General features: G+C 42.8%; 1 protein-coding gene across 1 annotated transcript in view; it reads left to right on the plus strand.

Moving 5' to 3' along the window:
• PKDCC (protein kinase domain containing, cytoplasmic) overlaps positions 1-27,310 on the plus strand; it is a 36,227-nt gene that overhangs the window by 1,943 nt on the left and 6,974 nt on the right. Inside the window, exons 2-5 of the mRNA XM_005523431.3 lie at positions 13,374-13,496; positions 16,522-16,793; positions 20,660-20,739; positions 21,558-21,665. Coding sequence (XP_005523488.2) covers positions 13,374-13,496; positions 16,522-16,793; positions 20,660-20,739; positions 21,558-21,665 — 583 coding nt within the window. The remainder of the gene's footprint in view (positions 1-13,373; positions 13,497-16,521; positions 16,794-20,659; positions 20,740-21,557; positions 21,666-27,310) is intronic.

A 27,310-nucleotide genomic window follows, 5' to 3' on the forward strand; every position in this document is an offset into this window, starting at 1 on the left:
TCTTCTTCAGCAGCTGCAGCAGGAGTACCAGCTCCCCCATGAGAACTTCAGATCCCAGGGATCAAAGCTCTCGAGTTTCATATACTGTTCAAAGAAAGCCTAGTCATGATTTATCCACGACAAGAAAATAGATTCCTTCCTTCCTTCCTTCCGCCACTTCCTTCCTTCCTTCCTTCCTTCCTTCCTTCCTTCCTTCCTTCCTTCCTTCCTTCCGCCACTTCCTTCCTTCCTTCCGCCACTTCCTTCCTTCCTTCCGCCACTTCCTTCCGCCACTTCCTTCCTTCCGCCACTTCCTTCCTTCCGCCACTTCCTTCCGCCACTTCCTTCCGCCACTTCCTTCCTTCCTTCCTTCCGCCACTTCCTTCCGCCACTTCCTTCCTTCCGCCACTTCCTTCCTTCCTTCCTTCCTTCCTTCCTTCCTTCCTTCCTTCCTTCCTTCCTTCCTTCCTTCCTTCCTTCCTTCCTTCCTTCCTTCCTTCCTTCCTTCCTTCCTTCCTTCCTTCCTTCTTCCTTCCTTCCTTCCTTCCTTCCTTCCTTCCTTCCGCCACTTCCTTCCTTCCGCCACTTCCTTCCGCCACTTCCTTCCGCCACTTCCTTCCTTCCGCCACTTCCTTCCTTCCTTCCGCCACTTCCTTCCGCCACTTCCTTCCGCCACTTCCTTCCGCCACTTCCGCCACTTCCTTCCGCCACTTCCTTCCGCCACTTCCTTCCTTCCGCCACTTCCTTCCTTCCGCCACTTCCTTCCTTCCGCCACTTCCGCCACTTCCGCCACTTCCGCCACTTCCGCCACTTCCGCCACTTCCTCACTCATAGGAAAAATAATGTCTTGCAAACCACAAAACCCTGTGCTCCTAGGAAGGGTATTGCTCCTCTTAGCTGTGACGATTTCTGTTTGGAAAAGCCATCGTTACTGGTTGCTCTGAGAGGATTTTGTTCCCCTCCGCAAGACTGGGTTTGGTTTGCTTTTTCTTTTTTTTTTTTTTTTTTTGTTGTAAGCGAGTTGGCCAGCGTGCGTTTTTTAAACTTGAGTCATTTTGGTAGGCACTAGCAAGCTTTCCCGTGTTACTCGTGTGTAGTTTTCTTATCTGGAAGGATTAATTTGGCCGTCCCTCTCATAAAAAGGAAGGAGGCTGCTCGGTGTCCGTCCCCGCAGGTGCGGGCGAGGGGTCCTCTGGCAGCGCTGCCGGAGTTGCCCGGCGCCCCGCTTTCCCCCCCCCGCAGCAAACCTTGGATGAGCCGCAGGAATTCACTTCTCCGGTTCGGGGTGATGTGGAGGAACCAGAGTAATTCTCCGGTCCGGGATGTCAGGTGGACTCTGAAAGGGGAAGCGCAGGCGACATGCGGGGTGTCCCATGGCGGGGGGAGCGGGGCAGGAGCAGCTGGAGGATGAGCAGGCACTTTCCACCAGCGCCAGAAGAAACACGCCCAGCCTCCGTGCTGGGAAAATGCTCTCATGGGGGAAAATCCCGTCTCGTAGTTAGGGCTTCGTATTTACATGCCACCCCATTTAAAAATAGATTACACTTAAATCAGAAACATGTTTTCAGAGTCGTTCCGATTTTGTCACGGTGTTTCCTTTTGCCTGCCCTCCTGCTGCAAGAGCCGCTGCGGTGCTGCCAGGCCGGGAGGAGAGCCCCGTGCCCCTTTGTTGTGTAATGCATCGCGTTGTGGGGGCGCACGGGGCCGGGGTGCTGCGGCCTGAGTGAGGACCAAACGTGTGATAAGGCATTACCTTGAAAGGAGACGGTAAATATCGAGCTGCCAGGCGCTGTTTGGACACTGTCGGGACAGCGCTGTTGGCCAGGAGCAAGTCTCCGGTGTGTGGTGCAGGAGTTGCAGAACCGATGAGGAAAATGGGCACTAGGGAACAACATGAAATATATTGGTTGTGCCTCGGTTAAAATCTCACACAGGACAGGATCGGCTGACTTCATGATTGTTAACTTGTTTTCACTGTCCAGGGTTTGCTGCCGAGGCAAAAGCCTTAGTTCAAGAGCCAGCTTTTGACAGGCGCTCCTGCTCCAATTAGAGCTACACACGCACAAGCCACGATACCACCACATCTGCTGGGCCAGCGAGGGCCGAGAGCTTCCCTGCCTTTGCTTCTTACCTCGGTTTTGCTCCTTTTCCCCCCTGCCCGGCGGCTCCCGGCGTACCCAAATACGAGCCGGCTGCTATAAATAGCAGGAAGGACGTGCCACCCTCCTGTCGCCCTGGCGTGCCGGGGGAGGCCAGGGCTGGCGAGCGGCCCCGGCTGGGGCAGGCGGGGGAGCCGGGAGGGATTGGGCAGGGCGGCGGCGCTCACCGGCTCGCTCCTCGGGGACCGCCCGGGGCTGGAGGCGAAGGGGGAGCTCTTCCTCCGCCTCCCCACGCCGCGGGCGTGGGAGGGAGCGACCCCGGGGACGCGTCCATGCAGGCGGCCGGCAGCAGCTCTGCCTCAGCTCGAACCCTCCCGGGCATCCCCGGCCCCGGTCAGGGACTGGTGGCGGTGAGTTTCTTCTGCTGAAAATAAAGTTTTGCGTCGGTTCAGTCCTAGGAAAGGGGGTTTTCCTGTAAATCTCTGGCAGCTGACAGCCTGAAGTGTAGTTTGTAAGATAACAGGCTTGTTCTTTACTGTCTCAGCAGTTCTCATTCTGGCCTGTCTCTTGTCAAAATCAGCTTTTTTTTTTTTTTTTGTCATCCTTTTAAAAAGACTTGATTGTTGTACAATATATGATAGAGGGGAAAAGAGCTCTTTCCAGAAAGTACCAGTGCCGTTAGACAACATGCTGACATATCCGCTGTGCCCTCCGCCCCGGGGAAGGAGCCAGATGTGTCAGCTCTGGCAGATGTGCTGAATCAAGTCTAGCAAAAGAAACATGGAAATCCAGCAAGAGGGAGAGTGGATTCACATTAGGCAATGCTGAAGCGAAGGCAGCTTGCCTTCCTGTTTTCATTTCGATGCTTTCCCGTCACTTGCACGAAGGTCCAGCGCTGGGCCATCTCCCCCCCGGCCCCCGCCGTCTGGGGCTGCCCGAGGCTCCCTGGGGCGCCGGCCGCTGGGAAGGGCAGGTGCAGGCTGCAGTGGAAATATATTTGCTTTGGAGTGGCGAAGAGAGGGCTAGTTCATTAAAGTTGATTTTATAATGAAGGGCACCGGGGAAGAGGGGGAACTGGGTCACTGATTTATTGTAACAGAGGATTTAGAAGCCCACTAATTGCTTTGCAGTCGCTCCGTGTCAAATGCGGTGCCCGATCTCTTCCTTTCACTCCGTGCTGTAATTTCTTTTCTTGCAGAGTTCAAATGCTGCTGTCTGAATCCTGGCTTTCTGTGCATTTTAAGATGATTTAGTGTGCTTTAATTCCCTGCCCATATTTGAGGAAAGAAAAGAAAATCAAACCATTTGCAGTTAATTTCAAACAACGAGCACAATTGTCGTGACACAAAGGCAATGTTTGATTTACTGTAATAATGTAATTATAGCCCTGGAGTATCAGAATTAAGGTTGGTGCCATTCTTTTTTCATTTGCATTGCTGAAGAGAAGGGAGGGAATGTCTGAAACTGCAGAGGTTTGGAAAAGCGCAAGCTTAATTCTGTGACAGCTATTTATCAGCACTTCCAGTGTGAGTTCACAATGATTCATTTAAGAAGGAGCTACCACTCTCTTTTTAAAAAACACACACAAAAGCTCAGAGAAAAGGGTTGGCTTTGTCTGATGCTGATGGAAGACACCATAATAGCACCAATAGCTTGCTGGCTGCCCAGACAAGGCCGGTTCATTTGGCTTATTTAGCTTTAGTGTGAAGTTAAAATCTGAATGATTTAGATGAAATATCTAGATGGCATCCAATCCAAATATCAAAGTGGTTTCAGTATGAATTGGGTCATTTAGCTCTATTGTATTTGTAGCTGATTTTTTTTTTTAAAGATGGTCGTCATTACTGGGAGAATATTTGTCTCTTGCAAAATTAATTGATTAAAATGGAGTGCAAATAATGCATCACTTACTGCTGACAAGTAGATTTAAGATGTGCTAGCCGATCACAGTATTTTTAAATACCCGTTTTTAAACAGGATTTTCTTTTCTTTACATGTGATAATGAAGGGATTTTCTTACCGATGGTTTCCCTATACATATGCATAGCCAACAGGATATGGCAGTTTTAATTTTAATGTGAGAATTAAAATAGTAAAGCTTTGTATACGGTTTGCTTATTCCAGGTGGAAGTAGACAATCTTTCCAAGTCTGAATAAGGCCAATATACAATTAATTTCCAGTGCAAATTTATTTTGCATAGGGGTTGTATGGACTCTTGAAGGTCTGGTGCTTCACCATCATTTTTAAAGGAATCACTGTTGTTTTCACAGAAGGCAGGGGGGAAGGGGAGACTGTGCTATAGTGGAAACAGCTACCCAGGGACCTCTTCCCTGTTGCCAGCAGGTGAGCATTGAATGCTTTTTGTGATGGCAGTGGTGTAGGATTCCCAGCAACAAGTCTTAGCTGTGTCTGGCTGGAGTTTGGCCATCAGAACGCAGGGAGCTACTGACCTGAGAAAAGTGCTGCAATTGCTGATAGCAACTGGTGGGAGTCTATATGGAGAATTTGTCATTCTTAATTTTTGGATGGGGCAGCAGAGGTTCCCAGCTCTTGGAGAGCAAACATTTCAAAATCAAGTGTCTAGGGAGAATTAACCTTTAAGGCGGGGGTTGGGCTCTCACTACGCTCCCCAGGTACAGGGTTGCTGCCTTTAGGAAGGTCATGTTATACTGGGAGTGGTTTTTTAATGTTTTTCTAAATTGCCTCAGTTGAGCTGCTCTTGGGACAGGTTTGTTAAAGATGAATGAGGCCACCACGTGGTGCAAGACCAGGCTGATAGTGGCTGTTTAACTGGTGCTGGGATCAGAGGAACCTCAGCTCCCAGACAAATGAGCCTGCCATATCTTGTCAGCGGCAGGGGAGCTTGGCACCTCTTGCTGGCCACCTCCTTCCTCTGGAAATTGCTGCCACCACCACTGCCTGGTGAGCCGTGATGTTGCAGTCAATCCATTGCTTGGATTACCATAGGCACATCTTGAAGGAGGTGAGGCATTTTCGTCTCTTGGGTACCCTTCGAGATGGTTAGTGGTGGTCCACACAAGGTGTTGCAGATGGACATTCATGTGGTGAGAGAAAAAAGCAGGCAGTGCCACCTACTGATGGCTCGGCAGAGACAGCCCGCTGCTGCTAACAGATGTCCCCGTAGCCCCAAGGAGCTCGGGATGGAGTGGAGAAGGGCAGGGGGAGCAGACAGATGCGGTTTGGCGAGGAAAGAAGAATTACACAAAGTGCTTCTTTATTGTAAGACTGCTTCCCAAAAGGCCCAGATGTTATCCTGCACTTTTAAGAGTGAAGAAAGGATCTGTTAACAAGAGCTCCAGAGCTGCTGCAAGCATAGAGCTGATACAATTGCAAACCCACTCTTAACTGTTCCTTTCCCTGGAAGGCAAGCTGCACATCTTGATGCTGGAGTCACCCAATAGTATTTTTTTTCCCACTGAATTCCTTGGGATGGCAGAGGGTGTTCAACTTGCAAAGCTGCTAGCAGGAATGACTTTCCGTAAGGCACGTGTCATCACATAAGTTAGAAGGGCTACATTGTCCCTCCTTCTAAAAGTAGCATTCATAAAACTAATCCCAATCATTTGTTGAATTATTTCTATGGTTGTTTCTCAGTTTTATGTGCCACGTAAATCATTCCAGAAGACTGGTTTGAATTTCTGCCTCCTTTATGGGAGTTGATGACTTGCAACCACATCCAGTTTCTTTGAGGAGAGCCCAGCACTGCTTCTTCTGCTCAGTGGCTTGGAGAGATCAGTGGTCACCACAGGATGCTGTGGGTATGATCAAGTTCTCCCTTGCTGCTTGTCGTTTTTCCTGGGAGCAACAATGAAAAAACAAGGTCATTCTGGGCCATCAATATCCTGGCCTGGAATTAGTTATGACCAGGACAGAATTGCAGGGGGAGGCAAGCACATGGTTTTTATAACTTACAAGGATAAATTCCCCCTGCCCCCCAGTGTGAGATAGCTAGGTAAATCTCCCCTTCCTGGTATCCAGTGATAAGGCATGTGGGAATTGTTCAAAGCCGCACTGGGGAGGTTGAGACCTGACATTAAGAAGGGTGGTCAAACACTGGAACAGGCTTGCTCAAGAGGTGGTCAATGCCCCAAACCCATCAGTGTTAAGGAAGCATTTGAACAATAGCATCCTTTGACTTTTGGTCAGCCCTGAAATGGTCTGGAAGTTGGATTACATAATCATTTCCTGTCCTTTCCAACTGGCCCACTGAAATATCCTGTCCAATCCTCTGCCTGAATTGGATGCTTGTGGGCCTTTTGCACATGCTCTGTCTTCTAGTTGGGACCATGTTTGGGAAGGGCAGGCGGGGATCTGGTGCTTGGCCAGGGAGGAGGAGAGGACACCTGGAAGGGGACACCAGGGCTGGCATAGCTCTGCTCCTCTGTCTTTCTGCTCTCTGCATGGACATGGTGTTGGTGGATTCAGGCTCAGGCTGTGCTTGGAAGTGTTGCTGGCCTGCCTTGTCAAGTGTCTGTGTCAAATATGCAAGCTGGGCTTTTTAAAAGATATTTTTAAATGGATTTTTGTGTCAACACAGTCGTCTGATGGCTCAGGTGGATGCCCCACAACATCTAACTTCTGTTGGCATTTTTCATTTGAGTGATGGCCGTGAAAAACTGGACAAGGACTGGTTCTCACAGGCACTGTGCTAATACTAATATTGACTCTAGACTAATTTTAAAGGACTTGTTATTTTTCATCACACTCAGCTGAACTGTTCAGTTTAGGTAACAGACACCAAACATGGGTATTTTATATTGTTTTAGGCCAAATTTGGAAAAAACTTAGTGTGTGTAGACTTGGCTTTTTCTTGGACTATGTAGCTGCATATATACTCCAAGCTTATTTTAAAGCTTGCCATGATAAAGTTCAAAATTATATGACTCATACCTAAGAAAGAAGATTTATACAGATGGATTTGTTATAATAAATCCAAGACAAGCATTTCTGAACATGTGATGCACAGAGGTTATTTGACAGTTTTTTAAAGCAAAATCATATCATGACAAAGGGTTAATTTAAACTTGTGCACTGGAAGTGAATGCCGTGGCTGTGGATGGAGGTCAGGGCGGCTTCTGATCTGGCTATTTACAAGGTAATGAACTATGTCTCCAGTGATACCAGCCTGTTTCCACTGAAATCATGGTTGTATGAGTGATCCATTTGTCTTCACTGGAAGGCTTTACAAGAGTAGGCTGCTTGAGTGACTAAATATTTGCAGGGTTGGGCCTTGAGCTTGTGCAGTGCAATGCAAATTCAAAGTGCTGTAAATGTTTTTAGTAGAAGAATTTTCCACTTCAGAGTATAAGGAAAGCAGGGAGAGTAAAAGGGAGATAACGTTACTAAATCATAAGATTATAGACAACATAATGTGTGTCAGAGCAGCAGGTATGTATGGATATGTATACACACACATACCTCTAAAATATATGGAGATATCTGTGGACCTTTATGGATATAGCAACAGATATGGGTAAATAAACATAATGTCTGTTTCTGAGTACTACAGTCCAATTTTTCTATTAATGAAAATGTTTAGTAGCAGTGCCAGGAATGAGATTATTGTACCTTTTAGTTCTGCAGTTTAGTGGTAATCATGATAATACATTTATAAATAAAGCCTAGGCAGAACTGTGAATTTAGAGTTTAATATTTGAATTACCTACTACTTGCTCTTGGTTCCAAAATCCAGAAGCAGGCAAAATCCTGCCTCACAGCTGTCAGCACACAGTTTGGCTCCCACTCTCAAAAGGTTCTGCATGGTGCAGGGGATGTTCTGTGTACAGTCTTTCTCCAGTGAAACTCAGCGCTTTGCAAGGCTTGATTGCTAGATTTCAATGGGAGAAAATAATTTTCTCATGCGCCTTCTTGATATATTCTATAGCAGAAAAGTCGGCACTGGATTGATCTTTAGCAAATTTAGGCATTGAGTTCCCTGCATTTTCCAGGTTCCCTGCATGTTACAGGTTTTCACGTACTTTTGAGCTGGTTTGCAATATATAAAAATATTTTAATATGTATTTTAAAAAAAATATAGAAACGTTTTGAAATGCACATGCAAATATTATGTGTGTACATCAGATATCAGAACAGGCATATACATATATGCCATATATACAAAAGATATATGTGCTTGTGTGTATATGTATGTATATTTATATATGTATGTACCATCAGCAATGAAGGGAAATTTTTAAAGCACAATGGATTAATATATCTTAAAGTGGCAGAAATGTATCAAATCCTGTATTGGTAAATCATAGCTGTATCAGGCTGTGCTGGGGATTTCTGCTCTTGCAGGATTGGACTGTCTGAGTGCCTAAAAATACTACATTAACTTATCAATAAAGTAGCAGGAGCTTCTAAAATATGCTGTTCTGGTTTTGAGACATAGCAGCTCAAGCAAACGGCTCATCAAAGACCAGTAGGAGCTTTTTATTTCCCCCAGGCACTGAAACACTACAAAAATACAATCTTGACACAACCAGTTTTGATTAAGCAAGTCTGTGTCCATGTATTTCTGAAAAGAAAGGCTGTATGAAGTGTTGACTACTGTTACACTTTGTACATGGGAGATAGTATTTCATTGCACTTTTCTATTGTGGGCAGAAGTTGGGTCCTACTGTAGTCAAAATTAAAAGAGAGTAGCAGTCCATATTGAATGAGAAGAGAGGTTTCTGAAATTTGCTTCTGGTGTAATGCAGTTGAGTCTGTCACTTATATCACAGGTGGTAACAGTGTGCTTGAGGTTCACATTCCAGGACTCACAGAAATCTCGTGTTCATTAAAGAAAAAAGGGGAATATTGCCAGTTTTTGTGGTTGTAGAGAAAGAAGAATATTGACAACGTGTTGTGATTTTTAGGGAAATGTATGATCTGTGCAGGGGCATTTTGCAGTCCTGTCTCAGTCCGGCAGCAGAGCCGAGCTGAACCAGCAGAGCCCCAGCTGGGAAAAGTGGCTGGAGACTGGTTTGGAAAATGTGGGTCCTACTGTTTGTGACTGAGCAACCTCCATAAAGGAAATGTAACACTTCGGCAATGGTTCTGGTTTGACATTTATTTTAATGAAAGTCCAGCCAGGGTGTCTACACCAATGCATGAGGGCTCATCGTTCGCACAGACTTATCCTGCTGATGACAGCTTAATAAGCTTCTTTATTTTGTGTTTTTATTGTCAGTAAGCTTGTTGGCTTTTGTGTAGAGGATGACCTCTGCTTTTGCCCTCCCCTGCTGCCCCAGCTCTTCTGAAAGGGGCGCCTCTGTCCCCATAATTTGTAGTAAAAGGGAATTGTAAAGGGAGGTGAACTGGCTGGCTGTAGGAACACGGGCTCCTACAATGCAATATTATTTTCACAGGAGCTGACCCTGTATGCTCAGCATGCCTAAAAACTTGGGAATCAGTGGGAATTTTGGGTGCAGAAAGACTAATGCAGGACTGAGCCTTTATGACCGAGAAAATCCAAATGGTGAGGGAATAATTTGGTAAACGGGGCTACTCGAAATAAATGAATTACAACACATGATGTGAGAACAGGTCAACATTTCATATCTGGCATACATTTTTCTAAACAGACAGAAAGGCATCCCAGTATCGTGACTGTTTGCTATTAGATTCTACACAAAAAATATATTGGGGTGGCATTTAAATGCAGTGACTCGAGATAGCAAAAAGATGTGAGATTGTATTTCTTTCCATTCATTTAATTGGAACCATACTGAAAAAGCGTATGAAAACCATCACTCTTCAATATGTCTGAAGTGTAGCTTTGTGACGCTGAGAATGATGTCCAACCTAATAGAATTTCAGATAGAGGAGATATTTTGGCTCATCTTTTGCTTCCAGCTATATTCAGTTTCCCCATGTGGTTATTTTTCTTGTTATTGTATGCACCAGCTATCTGTTTCTTACTTCACTGTCTGGGAATACAAACCATTCTGTCTCATTTCTGACCTTAAAATGGATTGGACAAAAACAAAAGGAAGTTAAAAAAAAATGTTTTGGGTAGTACCCTTGTTTCTTGTGTTCTGTAAGTCAGCTTTTTAAACGAAAGGCCTCAGTATTGCTGCCTGGGAATATTTTGCATGTGTATATATTCTGTATTTTGTGACTTCTGTGTGCTGGGTGGTGGTTCATCAGGAGGGGATGAATGTAACCATTTGAGATGCTTAACTGGCTGTTGGGACTTGCCCAGTTTGTAATCATGGTAATTGTGCATACATATATGGCCATGTAATTACATGTGCCCTTTTGCATTTAGTTTCAGGAGTTCATTTAGAAAAGCATAAATATGACCCAATAAATCCTTTATATCTCAGACTTCTCTGCTTTTATAACTCTATATGATTATATAGTAACGCTATATCTGGAGAGGTTTCACTTCAGTAAAATAATAAAGAGCTCAGGTTAGTTTATAGATATAGTCAGATATTTGGGCAGTAAAGACTTTTGCCAAGGTACAAACAGGACACTGAAATGAAAGAATTATGGGCAAAATTCCAGCTGAGAGCAAACCTAACTTCTTGTTGTTACTGTTGGCATTCATGGATCAAGATACAATAGACATAAATAGGTACTGTAATTAATTTCTACTCCTGTGATCGTATGCACATAAATAGATAGTGAGACTAATTTTTCAATATTTTTCATGTAAATATATATATATATATATATATATATATATATGCATTATGTTTGTATAATCAAAAGGAATGGTTTGTCTCCTCTGTTTCTGTTTCCAGAGTTGTTTTCACAAATGTTGACAGTGTCTGATGGAGACTGATACCCTTTTTGTATTCAGTATTCCTGTGAATCAGCAGCTACTACAATACTGTCATTTCCCATCTGGATTGCTTGCTAATTTCCTTTATGGCTTTTTTTCCCAGTGGATAGTATTATTGTGCTAAAGACAAGAGCTGCAGATGATACAGAAACATCATCTAGATTTCTAGCAGAAACAGCTGGATTTTGACACTCAGAAATGAGGGTTTTCAAACCTGCCAAGCTTCATCCCTTCTCCTTAGTGTGCCCACACACATAAGGGGTGGCAAGTAGCTGGTAAGGACTGCAGAATTCAACTTTCTCTGATAAAACAATATATATTGTAATAAATATTTTCATTTGATTCAACTTTTGGCTAGCACAGATAGCGTAAACAGTTGTGTTGATGTGGTCTTCTAAGATTTAATTCCTGGCATTAAACTGCACAAAAGTGATGTTGTAGATGATAAGGAGCAAACCCAGGTCTGGTCTGAATGGCTCTAGATGGAGAAATTATTGCTGTTAATATCCTTGTCATGGCTGTGGCAGTAAAGACAAATGTCTGTTTTCCTATTTCAAATGTTAGTATTGGCATCTATCACAATTTCTCTTTTTGGCATGTTTTAAAGTAAGATAATCTAGATTTTTTTTTCCTTTTTTTTTTTTTTTTTTTTTTTTTTTTGTTTAGGTTAATGTTCATGTTTAAGCAGCCATTTTGAAATACAGTGCCATTTTTACACCAAAAAGAAAAATTTTTTATTTCTTTTACATTTTTTGGCACCCTTTTTTCCTTTGAATGTAGACAGCTAGAGTCAAAACTGGCAGCATGGCTCATAACAAAGCCCGTATTTGCTGACTTTAGCCTGGTCTTTGCTTTTCTGCCTGGGGAGGTCACAAGCTGTAAGAATGTGCTGGATGCTGGAATCTGCTCACAGGGGCTGTGTGCAGCCTCAGCCGCTCCCTCTGGCTATGGCACTCTGCTTTCCTCATGATTTGGGACTGTCCCAGTTCTGGCTGCCTGAGCCTGGCTTCCTCTGCAGGGCCACATCTTAGTGCTCTCAGCACCAAGGAACTTTCCTTGTCATCTTCTCTGAGGTTTCTAAAACTAAAAGAAAAATTTTGATTTAAAAAATCAAATTGCTGTGGGCAAGGCAGTAGAAGGGTAGCAACAGGACTTTTTTTTTTAATGCTGTATTTTCACACCAACCCTTTTACTGTATGTTTTATTTGACTGGGGGAGAGAATACATTTAATTTTATTTCATGTGCATGCTGTTCTGGCTGGAAAGTTGTGATCAGATCCTTATCTGGCTCATTTAATATCCTCTCTGCCAGGGCTTGGCAGGGAGTTCTTAAAAGCCTGTCTCCCAGCCTGTCAGACATTGTCCCACTCCATATAAAGCAAGACAGTCTCTCCTCCACAGTCTTTAAATATTCTTCTAGTGCAATTATTTGTGCAAGTGGAAGTCATTCAAATATCCTTGGAAAGCAAATAAAAGAAGAAGCTGGAGTATGGCTGAAATTGCCATTTAAATGCTTTTAAATTGTAGAAGCTACTGGCAAATAGTATTTTGGAGTATTTGCCTTGCTTTAATGATATTGTACACAGAAATTCATCAGGTATAGTGAGAAGCAATTTTTGGCTGAGAAAAGATAAATGTTGGCCTTTCAATTGCTTTTCAAGGTGCTGTGTCATTCAAATACACATTGGCACTCAAAGTACAAACAGTAATCCTGTGGAAAATGTCATTAAAACTATTTTGCATTATTTTTTAAGCATAAAATCGGTATTATTTAGTCAGGTGTTGCATAGGTTAAATTACCTTTCCTCAGGTTTTTTACTGTTTCTGTATTCATAGATATGTTAGACAAAAATAACAATAATAATAGTAATTTTATCCATTTGTCATGGATTGACCCTATTTGGATGCAGGGTACCCACAAAAGCCTCTCACTCAGCTGGAGAGGGGAGAGAAAATACTGAAAAAGGCTTGTGGATTGAGTTAAGGAGAGGGAGAAATCACTCAGCAATTAATGTCATGGGCAAAATACTTGGGGAAAAATTAATTTGGTTTATCAAGTCATAATAGGGTAATGAAAGATAAAACCAAATCATGAAAACACCTTCTGCCCACTCCTTCCTGGGCTCCTACTTCTCTCTTGATTTCCCTGCCTCCTTTCCTGAGTAGTGCAGTGGGAATGAATGTTGTGGTCAGTTAATCATATGTTGTTTTTTCTCCTCAGGAGAGGGCTCCTGAGAGTCTTCCCCTGCTCCAGCATGGGGTCCCTCCCACGGGAGACAATCCTCCATGAACACCTCTAGTGCTGAGTCCTTCCCATGGGTTACAGTTCTTCCTGAACTGGTCCGGCGTGGGTTGCTTCCACCGGATGTAGTCCTTCAGCATGTGTTCCCTGCAGGGTCACAGACAGTGCCAGAAACACAGCCCACAGCCTCCTTTGGGAATCCACATGCCAAGGTGCACTGCGCTGATGTTGCCTGCTTGTGTTGTTTTTCAGCTCTATGGCTATTGCTACCAAGACAGCAATGACATCCCAGACACGCTGACAACCATCACTGAGCTGGGCTCGCCTTTAGAGATGATTCAGCTTCTACAGACTTCCTGGGAAGACAGATTTCGGGTGAGTAACAACTGTTTTTAACAAGGACTTTTAGGAGAGTGAGAAATAAATAATATTATGAAGCAGGGGTCGTGTACTCTTCAGCGCAATTCACATTTATTAAATGTTTGTTTTGCACCTGATTACATCTTGGTTAAGAAGCAGTATTTAGCACTCTGCTTCTGTAGTGTTTAAGATACTGTTATTTTGTCTGTCAATGTTATCTAATTGTAACTAGTTATATGGTTTTTACATGATATCTCAAAACATTTCTTACTTGTTAAGAAGTAAGGAGGTCCAGGAGTTTTGGCATTGTGCTTCACAACTGGGATTTAAACAATAGAAGGATGTTACATTTCTCTCCTGATCCTTATCATAGGTTTGTTTTATAATTGTTTTCTGCTGTTTCCTGCTCTGTTCATTTTTTCCTGGGGAAAGAGTGAAACAAACGTACACAAATCTCAATCCCAGTTTGTCCACCGCACTGGCAATTTACCAGGAGCACGAAGGTCACACTTAATTTGTCCAAAATGAAGCCAGACTGCAGCAATGCTTTGATCAAGACAGCGCTGTCTCGCTTGGTGTATATGGGGACGTGTTGCTGTCTGAGGTTAACTCCCTAGGACGTGGAAAGGCAGCAGCAGTCTCCATCTGAAACACTCTGGGTTGCTCAGTTACTACATCTGTGCCACAAAATTAAAAGTGTGCCTGAGTGAGCTCCGAGTGGAAGGAGCAAGGTGCAGCCCAGGGCTTTGCTGTGGCATTCCTGCACTCTCTGAAGGCTGTGAGCAGGATTGGAACCTGCTGGAAATGGCTCTGGATCCTGCCTGAGGACAGTGCGGGAGAACAGCCTCAGTGCTGGTCAGACCCGGCCAGAGACCATGCTAGCCAGTGTGCATGTGGGATTAAACTTCTGTGCCCAGGAATGTTCCCTGGCAGGGTTTATTTTTCTCATACAGCTGGAGCAAGTGTGTTCCCTGCACTAAGCTTCAGCTCTCTTTTCCTGGAAGAAGCGTGGTCTTAATAAGCAGCAGAGGTACTCAGCAGTGTTCCACACACAACACAGGAACATCTGCCTTTAGCTCATCTCATCTAGGGAATGCAAATAATGGACTGTGACAGCAATTATGTACAAAATAAATGACCAAGAGATATGTGAGATTATGGGTAATAAACAGAGAAGTTTCTTTCCAGAGTGGATATTTCTTAGTGAGCAGTTGCAAAGGAGATAAAGGAGATGAAGACGCAGACTTTCACAGAGGTAGAATTACTGGTGAAACATTCCTGTGACCACTGCAATGAAGTCCTAAATAATGTTGTGCTCATTTGTTTGTCTAGGATGCTACTAACACAGAAAGGAAGGAAATAAAATTGTCTTCTTGTTATGTGAGACTTTTTTGTGGTCCAGTCCTGAAAATGACTGCATAAATCCATGAGGTTATTCCTTCAATTGATAATTCCCTTGTGTGGACAGATTCAGCAGTAAGCTGAGTAAGCCAGAGGTGTGTGACACAGAGCAAAGCTTTCACCTGTGTCCTTAAACCTTTTTGTAAGGGGCCATTTGCAGTCCCATCCTGCATCAGGTCTGCATGGCAGAGACTGTTGGGGTTGGGCACAGAGGTTGCTGATGCAGGAGCAGGGGCATTTGAGAAAAGACAATAATTTTGGATGACAACCTGTGGGTTTCAAACTAAATTCTTGGTTTGTTGACATTTGAAGATACCTATGTTATAGGATAGCTTGGGCTGGATGGGCTTTTTCTCTGCAGGGTATTGCAGAATAACACAGACATGAGTTCTGTGTCCTTCCAAGGAGGAGGTAAGATTGGTCAAGTTTAGCATCCCATAACCAGGCTTGTATACACCCAGAAACATCTCCATATGAACTATGGTGTCCTCTAAGTAGGAGGAAAATGTTCTTGTCAGGTCAACCAGGAGAAGGATTGTGTAGGAGCATGAGATGGTCCTAACGCCCCACAAGTGAAGTGTCTGTGAGGGATAACTTCAGCTGTGCTCAGCTTTTTTATCAAGGATGCATTGAGGTGCAATCTTGAGTGTATTGTCTAAGCTCCTAGTCTGAATTTGGATTTGACTACCTCAATGCATGTGCCCTTAAAATTGTATTTTAATAGAAAACAAAGATTACATATAAACAATAAAAAGCCTGCTAAACTGAGTAAGACCTGTTATTTATTTAATACATAAAATAAAAATTCCAGTATTTAACTGTGTTCATATTACTGCGACATTTGGATTAATAGGTTACGTAGTGGACTCTAAAGGAATGCATGAATTGAAAACAGGACTCTGGTAAGGGGGCTGAATTCAATGTTCATCAGGTTTGCTGTCTAGTAAGAGTTACTCAAGTTTCTAACTTGCAGTGGAAAAGTGAAACATCAGCACAGAGCTCCCACTTCAGGCTCAAAGTGGTGCATGAGGGTCCTCCAAGGCAGACCTGTCAAGGTAGACAGACATACGGACTTACCCTGAGGCATGGTGAAGAGTTACTTTGGACCCGTGGAGCTCCTCTTCCTGGGAGGAGGAAGGAAGAAGGAAAAAATCAGAGGAAAAAGTGGAAAAAAATTATAAAAACAGTCAAGAGGCAGGATAGGTACAGAGGCAATATAGACACTCTCTGCAGTTGGGGCTCCAGGCGTGGGTGCTGGGCAGTCCAGCCAAAATTTCCAGACCTGCAGTTCGTAAAGAACAGGATCAGACTGTGTGGTCAGCGCCTGTGCATAATGTTATTAAAAGTTAATGTTTTTATTTCTGTTAAAAGTAAGAATAGCAACAATGAACCCTGCTTCAAGAATAGTGTGGGAAAGCACTTGTAAAGAAGCTTATTTTTGTTTCAAGTCTCTCAGGATTTTACATTCAACTATGTTAATCCTGTGAAAAATACCTTGGTTGCAACATTTAGTTTTGAGGGTAAGTTATAATGCTGATATTAAGTCATAAATTTATGGACATATCTTCAGGTAAAGTGGTTTTGTTGTATATTCTGCACTGAGAAAATAATGCTAGGTGCCCATATTTTTGTGTTTCAGATATGTCTCAGCTTAGTTCGGCTTCTGCATTACTTGGCTCACTCTCCTCTTGGCTCGGTGACATTACTGGATTTTCGGCCTCGGCAGTTTGTGATTGTGGATGGGGAGCTGAAGGTGACAGATCTGGATGATGCCAGTGTTGAGGAGAGTTCTTGCACTAGTAACAGTGACTGCTTCATGGAATTCCCTGCAAGAAACTTCACCCTGCCCTGCTCGGTTGAGGGACGGTGTCAGAGCATGAATGAAAAGAGGAATCTCTACAATGCCTACAGGTCTGTGATCAGATAAACTCATGTAGAGTTTGGAGTGGGCCTAGAACTCCAGCATCCTTTAGAGTTACTCACATCAATCAGCACATATGGTCTCAGAACCAAAGCCCAGGAGTAAGTGAAGCCATGAATAATTGTTCCATTTGTGAAAATACATGGCATTTATAACATTTGAAATGTTTTTCATACTCTGAGTGTGATTCACCACTCAGTCTAATTCTGTGTTGGTTGAAGCCCACTGAATTCTTCACTCAAGCTGAGATTTTCATAGGAGAGAAGCATAAGCACTTTTGGAGCTAGGGGCTCACAAGCTCTATGGTGAGATGATCCAGCAGCTCTTTGGTGTGAGTTAAGAGGGGTCTTCACATGTTTTACACCACCAGCTGAGCAAAGGGTTGGCTTTAGAGGGAGACTTAGAGCTCAGTTCACATCCTGCCCTCTGGCTCAGTGCTCCCTGCCTTGCTGAAGCCTGCTGTGGTAGGATAACAGCCCCAGTGTGTCCCTGGAGCTGCCGGGACCACCCTCAGTTGCTGACAATCTGGGTTCTAAGCCCAAACCTTTTAAAGCAAGGGTGGTCTTTTCACTCTTCCCTCCCAGCCCTGGGTGTGTGTGAGCAGGTGCTGGGGGAGTGACTCCCAGTGCCGTGCCCACAGTGGAGGTGATGGGCCATGCTGGACCAGTTGGCCACGCTGGAGGAAGCGTTCAACTGGTGCAGCCATCTTCCAAATTTGATTCTAAAGGTTTGTCCACATTTATAGCTGGGTCCTTTTGGGTGATGGCTTTGCGTTTGTGGTCTTGGCTCTTCCCCATCTGCCATCACACCCCCAGAGGGCTGTGTGGGGTGCTGGGGGAGCCATGTCACTGCTTTCCAGGGAGCCAGTAGTGGATGCTTAGTGCCACACTCATCTTGCCATTGCCACTCTGTCTGATGGGTGCTGCTGGGACAGGCGGCCACTTTGGCTGATCCACACAGGAGGATGGAGATCTCAGAGCAGTGCCATAGTGGTGTGCTCATTTCTTAGGCTTCCCTTTCAAGTACTGTGCCATTCACTGCCTTCCAAACCACAGCAAGGAGAGGCTGCTCCAAAGAGAGCCTTCTGCTTTGGTCACAGAGCGCTCACCAGCATGTGTGTAGCATTAGCTGACCACACTGAAATGGGCTGTGCCACATGACAGCCTTCTGCAGTTGTGCAGTGCAGTATTTAGTGTGTCCTGCAAGATTTTCCATTTCCATTTGCTTGGCTCAAAGATCTTGCTTAGCTTGCTGGCTTTTGGTTAAGACTGTTTTACTGGTTCTGGGTAAGAAGCCTGTAATAGGCACCCATCCATCTCAGTCATAAATGGGGACATGTTTGTGCTGTGGTGGGCTTGTGGCAGGTTGCTGGTCACGCTGAAGGAAGTGGTCTTTTTCTAATACAGTTTTTAGTATTGCCTTTGAACTGCTCTCTAGTGTGTATTTCATGCACAGTGTTCTCAGCCCCTGCTTTGCCTTAATTCCATAGAGACAGCAGGGTTTTGTTGATGGGTGGATTCATGCTGTGGGAGGCTGTGACCACCCGTGCTAAGGTATTACAACAAACCCTAGCACTTTTCTTGGAGGGTGAATCCTCACTTCATTAGGGATAGGCTGGTAAATTTGTTATTTTCATAGGTGTGCTCTGTTGCTATAGGCTTAGAGGGTGCCCTCTGATGCTATTAGAAGTCAAAACCCCTTGTAATTTTAAAATGCAGCACACCCTAACCTTGGAAGCATACTTAAGTCTATCTCACTGGTTTCTTTATGAGGTAAATAATTAAAGGAGAGAAAACATTTGGGAGAAACCTCTACCAGAATTGGCCCATCTTGGCTTTCAGATGGTTACCTCCTGTCACAATTGTGTCACACTGTGTTTTCCTCCAAATATTTGGGGGAACAGTTTCCAAAGCACTGGACAGTTTTGAAAGTAAACATAATTAATATTTTGAACTGTTAACCAATGGCTGAGATGAATTCTTCATCACTGAGAATTCTTAAATTAGGATCAGATAGTTCTCAAAAAGAAGGAATTTGTAGGAACGAATGTAAAAGGATCTGACAGTCTGTGTTATGCAGATCACAGGGGACACCACTGGCCCTGGAATCGATGAATAACAAATGTTCCTGCAGTTAAGTTGTGCAGACTCCAATGTCTGTACATGTCAGGATTTCACATGTGGGTGTTTTCAGAACAGTCGCATGTTTCTGTAGCCCTGTAGCTACGGAAAAACAATAACCTCCGTGACTTGCTTCCAGCCAGCACTGAGCAAGCTTAGTGACAGCTACTGAATTTTTGTGAAGAACTATTCACAATCAGTTGGACTCTGCTTCAGGGATAATCTCTAAGCAAAAACAATGAGCTAAAATTTACCAGACAAGTTATTTGTTACAAATGTTGTGCTGCTCTTCAGACTTCTGTATGTATTACATTGGCTGTTTCATACTTATCATCAGGAAAACCTACCCAAGTGGATTATCCCACTTGGGAAAACCATAAACATCATTTTTGTTTGGGGTGAAAAAGGGAGTTACATTCTCAAAGAAATATTCATTGTGTAAATAGAGTGTCAGCTCATCAATACTTGCTTCTATGATCAATTTTTGGTATCAGTAACTGAATTTTCTAGTTTGTGCTTATGTAAAACATCTGCTGGTCTCCCTCCTGAGCATGAGTCCCTGGGAGTTTCCATTTGACAATGTGGTCTCTTTATATGAAAAATTGTTTACCTCACTTTGTAGGTTAGATGTGAAGTAGGGCAACTTACCAATTTCATTAGCCAATACTTATGTCCAGTAGTTCTGTTTATATTGTCAGGTCCTGACCTGTCCGTCTCCATCTTAGGTTTCTGTGACATTGAGTTGGTTACAATAGGTATTAGTAGTTTGGCAGAGTAGTAGAAGTCTAAAGGAGGAGTATGATGTACTTAAGGGATAATATAATATAATATATATATATATATATATATAAAATATAACATATATATAACTATATATTTTATAATATATATATAATTATATATATAATATATATATATAATTAGGAGTATAATGTACTTCAAGGGATGGTAATGGCACATTGTTTTTTCTTTTGTAATAAAAAATATTAAAGTGAAGTTGTGGAATCTCCTTCTCTATAGATATTTAAAAGTCACAAGGACACAATCCTAAGTAACTCGTTCTAGGGAGTCCTGCTTGAGCAGGGAGGCTGGTCTTAGCTGACCTCCCGTGGTGCTTTCCAACCTCCCCATTCTGTGAATCTGTGATTCTGCATCCATCAGTGAATACCTACATGAATGTATCTTGATTATAGATAAATAAAAGGAATGGAGAGGACATTCCGTATTCCAGCAGCATTAAAAGAATAGAAGGTGGCTTTCTTCTGGCAATTAACTTGAAAATTTAAGATAGCCGTAGTAAAGAAAACAATAATTCCATTTATTAGAAATGAACAGAAATCTAATCGATGCATTTTAAAGGTTTGGAAAAAAAAAACCAGTTCCAAGATTTATGGGGTTGATGGCATCCTTTTGGTTTGTTGAAGTACAGACAGCTTTGCAAATGGTTACAATCCATGGGGCTTCACAGCAAATTGCTGTATTAATGGAACATTTACATAGGTACAAGGCAGCCTTGTATGCAGCAGCGTGGTCTGGGTAGGCCAGACAGCTGTGTGTGAATTGTCTCAGCTATGTATTTATTTGAGTATAGAATACCATTGTATTTCCTGAACAGGTCAGTGGCATGTAAGCAATAGGAATTTTATTCCTTGTGATGTTCAGGAGTTACCAAGATATTTGTAAACTCTTGCAAAAAAAAAAAAAAAAAGTCAATATTGGTTACTTTTCTATTGCAGGTTTTTTTTTACCTATCTTCTTCCACACAGTGCTCCATCCTCACTGAGACCATTACTGGATAAGATAGTCAATGCAACAGGTAATCACAATAAACATGGTAATGCCAAGTAGTTGCTTTTTTAGTGTAACTATTAAGATTGGGAGGGGAGGGTGCTGCTTTTGTGCTCACTGCAATAGAACTAGATTGTTTTTCTATCCAGGATAAAATTGCTCCCATACCAAGAAGGCAAGAATGGGCCCATACACCAGATAAATCCCATTTTTATATTTTACCTAGTCTTCACAGGGGTATTTGTTTCATCCTGACATCTCATCACTGGGGTGAACTGCATCAGAATGCAATTCCTTGTGGGGTCTGGAAGAATTTCTGTCCCTGGAAAGGGAAATTTTAATGATAACACCAGGATACTTTCTCATTGTCAATGATACCAGTGGTGTTTTATTCCTCAGAAGCCAGAGGCACAAATGACATTTCCATAGATTTTCACTGATCACCAAGGTAGTGACTTTGAGACAAGAGTAGTTGCCTGTAACACTGATTTGAGGCTTTTTCGGTGCCTTGCTCCAGTGTGCATCCAAAGGGAAAATAAATGATGCTGGGCTATAGCTAATGAGCAAGCAAAGCTTTGGCGCTCCTGTACCGGCTGATGTTGATCTCTTGTGGGGAGTTCTCAGTGTTTTGTGCCTGCAGGCCTGGGGCTACCAACTGAACAAGCCAGCCTCTGGAATGCCATGGTCAACCAATCCTCAGGGATTTCCTGCCCATGTCACAACCCTGCCATGGTTGGGCTGGGCACCATGGGGCTCCCATGCTTAGAGCTTCATTCAAATGAAACCTTGTTTTATCCCGTGCAGGATGCTCCTCATCTAAGTCATTCTTTTCCTCTGCTTTTAAAGGAGAGCTTCACTGGGGAATAGATGAGACAGCTGCTCAGCTGGAGAGAGTTTTGAATCTGTATAAGAGTGGGGAGTACCTACAGAACACAACCCGGGTGCCGAAAGCTGGTAAAGTCATCTTTCTTGAAACTTACAATCCGAGACTTTGTTGTGAGGTTTGCAAAGGCTAATGTACAGAAAACAAAGCTCAGTGGTCCTTGAAATTACACATGTTTATCTGCTTCGTGCTTCCTGGGAGCCTCCTGTAACTCTTCTCGTTATGTGATGTAGCTGGACATCTATAAGTATGAGCAGGCTGTAGTAGGAATAAGGAAATCCAAAGGGAGTTCTCCATGACAGATTTATGGCAAATGTGTTTCATCACATCCACACACTGCTCTTATCATATCAAAACCTGCCTGAACATATATTGGGGAGAATCCAGTCATGAGGCTGTAACCCCCCCATGAGTTTCCTGGGACTTAAAAGGAATTTCTTGTAACATAAGCATTTGTAGATTGGAAGACTAAAATTTTTACTTCCTTTGCAAGGGAAAAATAGTGTGTCCTTCAGCTTCTGCTAGCAGTAGAATAAAAAAAATAGAAAAAAAGAACAGGATGAAAACAAGGCCAAATAACAGTATCTTTTTCATAATATGTCTATTCAAGCTGTGGTATGAAGTGGTGCATGTTCTTCCTAGAAGGATAACTGTGGAATTGTACATGTCAAATAATATTATGTGTGCTGGAAATGACTTTTAAGCCCAACAATTCTAAAAGCTGTTTTGCAAATTATTTTTGTGTACGTGCAATGTTCATGTCAAACTGTCAACATAAATGACTGCAAGTTGATAGGAAAATTATGGCTTTGCTGTAAAAGCTCAGTAAAGAGGGAAAGATGGGTTCTAAATGAAGATGAATGTTGGCATAGGGGGTTTGAAAAGTTCAGTGAAACATTTGCTCAGTGAAAGAGACACAGGAGCCAAATTCATTATGATTGTAGCTCTGTTAACCTCAAAGGGCCATGATACCAGGGATGAATTTGACCCACTTACCAGAATAATTCAGTATTTATTTTGTTGTAAAACTGGCAGGAAAATTGTTGCAGGTGTTCATTTAACTTTCTAATTTTCAGCTTTTCATCACAATCTGTGCTGAGTGATACCTGTCAACACAGCAAAATTATTTTCAGCAGTACAATCAATAGCACAAACATGTCCGTTGTTGAAGAAGTGCCAGGAGAGCTGAAGTTGTTCTGTGATGCTGGTTGATTCCAGATTTCATTGCTGTATCAGGATGAGGTGAAGTTTCTGAATTTTAGAGGTCTGTCATGTTTATAAAGACTCACAAGAGAGAAGCTTTGGACAGCAGTAGTCAATGTATCAGTGCAGGTTTCCACTGATACGAAGCAGAGCTCCGTGCATATTTAGCTACTTTAATAATTACACATTTTTGTGTTCATTAAATTCTGTAGAATCCTGAATAACATGACACATGATCTGCTACACCCATTTTCATGGTTGGTAATGCCCTGCTCTGCAAGGAACTTGTTTTATTTGCAGGACACTGCTAATGGACTTAGGCACTTCACAGTGTGACCAAAGATGTTGAAAATGTTTAGATGCTTTGTGTAATGTATTGGATAATGTACATTAAATACTATGAGTATAATGTTGAATTCCTTCATAGGAAAATGTTCTCAACCAGGGACAAGCCTGAGGAATTTGGTATCTTACTAGAAATTAGATTAGATGTGTTCTCAGACTTAGCTGCCATGCCTTTAAGATGTGCAGGCCTGTTTCTAGTTTGTTCTAAGGCCACATTAACAAAATAGAAAAGGTGTTGTAATTTATTTCTATTTTAAGACTCCATTTCCTTGCCACACAAATATGAAGAAGTCATATCCTGAGAGTTAAAATGTGCCTACATACCCACTTTTATAATTTTAATTCCAACCATAGCTATCCTCAACTTACATTTGACTGATATTTGATACTAATATTGTGTTGGAATGAATTTTTAAAATTCATTATGGAATTAGAAAATTTTAATTAGAATTTATTTGGAGATAGTGGAATGAGGAATTCTCCTGTGGTACAGTGGAGTTGCAGGAGAGGGTGACAGCTGTCCTGGAAGGGAGTGGTGTCCAGGGAATCAGCTTCTTTTACTGGCAGGATGTTCCCAGCTAAGATTGCATCCTTGCCACTGAAACCAAGGCTGAACAACTGAGCAGGTGGAATATTTTGTATAGATCTTGGTAGAGGGTGGACAGGGATGAAAAGGAACAACTGGAATATTTTTCCAAGCTGTAGGTTGAGCTCCTGCTTTGGGCCTGTTAGGAAAAAAAATTTCAAGGTTACATGATTTTATAAAATGTTTTCTGTGTTGCTCTGCAGCATAGAGAAAGTTCAAGAAGGGTGTTTTTTAGCCCAGTACTAAGTTAAGATAAAATTAAAGATGATCATTTGGTTCTCAGGCCAGATCAGAGTTAATCAGTTTTTCATTCATACCCCAATGGGTGCCAAGATGGGGTAGGCACATGTTTGCACCCCTTTTGCTCCAGATGATAGGAATCTCACAAGGTGACTCACTCCTGGGACTTTTGCTCTCACAAATAGTAGAAATGACAAAAATTTGTGATGCCAGTCTCCTGGCATGTAAAGGTTTGTAAAGAAATAAGGCCTTTCTGGTGCACAATCTATTTTGAAATCCTAAAAGAATGGGAAGGGAATTCATATCCAAGAATTTTAAGATTTTGTTTCCATTTGTTTTTGAGAAGAAACTACAGAATGTTCAGGTAATGGTGCTTCAGAATTTGTCTTAGGTCTTAAATGCTTGGAATTATGCATTATCTTGGATAGAGCATTGTAAATTCATACTAGGAAAGACAAGATCATGATCTTGGGCAAGTCACGTAAGGCCATAACTAAAACATTAACATTGAGGAAACAGTGTGTTATCTATGTGAACTTATGTTTTTGAAAGGACAACCTCCTCCTATGAACACCACAAAGTGAGAAAGGTGATATTGATAAGCAGTAGGGAAGTGACATGAAAGTTCTTGTCAGCCATCGTGTTCCCATAAATAAAGTTTAACAAGATGACGCAGTCATATTACAGAAGGTCTTGGATATTAAGCTTTCACTGTGCTTCGGTTGTAAAGATTTTATAGTGCTGTAAATTATATTATGCTCTGGACTTTGGTTTAGTATCCTAGAGTAGAGGCGTGGGAGACATTTGATAGCCGTGTATGTGTTCTGCAGTCATAAATCACGCTGCTGTTCATGTTGATATGGGAACATTGCAGCGTTTAAAACAACACCAGGAACAAATGCTTTCCTATTCTATTGGCTGTTGGCCTCTCTTGCTGGAATCCAGAAGAATGTGAATTAAAACAGGAACCATGTATTTCTTCTGGCATATGTTATCTAAAAATGATTAAATGATTCCATTAATTATCCAGATTAAGGAGAATATAAAAAAATTACTGATGTTCATCAGTAAAGTCGTGCCCCAGTATCAACATTTTTATTACTTCAATCAAGTGACAGTGATTTGTACTGAGTATCTGGCCCTTGAGCTAAGCCCCAGCCCTTCAGTTAACTCAGAATTTACTCAGAAATGCGTGAAATCAGCTAACGCTCATAAATCGGATAGCTTTGTTATTCATTAAAGCTAATAAATGACCCATTATTAGATCTGGAGGTGTGCAAGCCCACAGAAAGCTGTAATTAGCTGCTGTTGTTAGCTGAAAGCACATTCTCAAAGCTAAAAAAGCTGGAAGGCTGGACATAAAGCAAAGACACGTTGTGTTTTCCTTTGTCTCAAGACAATTTGGCAGGATTATGCTGTATGTAAATATTTACAGTACAGCAGTGTTTCGAAAAAAATATTCTGCATGGTCACTATAGCAACCTGTTTAGGAAATTGTAAATCCACCCAAGAATTATTAAAATCACTTTACAAACTGGAGCCCAAATTCCTACTCTATCATAACATAATAAATCTTATCAGCTTTATAATTTTTTGGTTATTTTTGTACGTGTGCCTCTGGTGTCCCTTTCCCAGAGCCCTCAGGGCTGAGGGGGAAAGGTGCACAGGGCAGAAAGTCTCCCTTTACAGCCTGCCTTGCTTGGAGGGTTCTCACACCAGGAGCCAGGCAATCCCAGCGCACAGGAATAGAGGAGCAGGTTCCTTTGCACCTGTGTGGCACTGGCAGCTCAGTGGGTCTGTGCAGCTGTGCAGTCACCACTCACCTGTATCTCCACCACTGTGCAAACCATTTCCCTGCTCCCTGAGCAATGTGTTCTGCTGTTGCTAAACTTCTCCCTGTCCAATTTGGCACTGCACAGCAAAATACTTTCTGCTGAGGTCCTCAATTCCCTGCCAGAACACTAAACGGTGTCTTTTATAAATCCTGCGGGCACCTATCTTCAAGCTTAAATGCCCCCAACATGTAGCCCTAGGCAACTTCTGCCTTGTCCATCACCAGCATCATTGTTTTTACAATCGAGTGGATCACATGCAATGTTTAAGCGTCTGTAGGACATTTTGGGTTCGTTGCCTTTGGTAAATTGGTGTGTACCACAGAGGTGGCTGTGGGTATGGAATAGCTCCCTGGGATGTTGGGCATGAGGCAGGAAAAATGTTCCAGCTGTGTCATGTTAACAGGAATAAAATGCAAGGGAACATGTCGTTCCTCTCAAAATTTATTTGTGTTTCAGTGACAGCCTGCATACCGATTTAAATATGGCTCTACTGCGAGCACAATGGAAGCGCATAAAAAGCGGCAAGGCCTCACTCCCAGCCCGTGTGCAGGAAACTGCCAGAGGACGGAAACGCTCCCCAAAAGATCAGGGCTAGCTCCTGTCTGACTGCAAAGCTGTGTCCTGCCAGGCCAGCCTGTCTTTCCACACAGTTGGGATGCGTCAGGGTTGATTGAAAGCAGAGGCCTGCGGGACAGGCCTGCCCTCTCGTTTCCTCAGACACACCAGAAAGTCGCTCTTTGTAGCAAACTGTGCAGGGTGCTTTGCAGGGCCTGTTGTCAGAAGTGTGTTTAAATGTGAGCTATTGGAACATGAGGAAAAGTTCAGCGTAAAATGAAGCGTACTGAAAACATCAGTGTATTATTGTCTATTTTGGATCCAACACTGTTCTCCAAAAGCTCCCTTGGAATCAGAGGGGACTGTTTGTAGAGCAAAACACTGCTCAATACCACTTTTGCTGATATTGGCAAGATCCGGCTCTTTCTGCTTACTTGTGAGGAAAGCAATCAAAAGCAATTCCAGAGTTGACTGCCAGTGTTCTTCCTGACACTGGAGGAAAAAAGGAGGGAGAAAGAGGGGCAACATGACTTTTCTCTCAAGGATGAACGTGGTTGTGTCTCTGTCATTGACCCACAGTGTATTGGCAGGTGATAAGACAACTGGGCAAATCTCCAGTAAGTAGCTGGAGTTGGTAGTAAAAATGCAGTCTGGCTGCTGTGGCTGAAATAAACGGTCATTAGGGCTGATTAAAGTCAGATTTAGGGTGATTCAGACAGGCTAAAAGGGGGGAAACCACAGGCGGTTTCACATAGTTTATTATATACTTGTGGAGCTCTTTATGTGATTCAGTCTAGTACAGTGAAAATGAGTATGTTTATAGATTGTAGTCGGCTTTGGGGCAATGCAGGTGGTTTTTGATGGAAAAAAAAAGAATAAGAATTTAAAGCATTGGCTTTTTTATATAGCTCTTGCACTGGTCAGTGATGCTGCAGATTGCTTTTAAAGATGC

Source organism: Pseudopodoces humilis, chromosome 3, assembly GCF_049639895.1.
Source record: "Pseudopodoces humilis isolate 2021_Gansu_Grassland_sample_001 chromosome 3, ASM4963989v1, whole genome shotgun sequence".
Lineage (NCBI taxonomy): Eukaryota > Metazoa > Chordata > Aves > Passeriformes > Paridae > Pseudopodoces > Pseudopodoces humilis.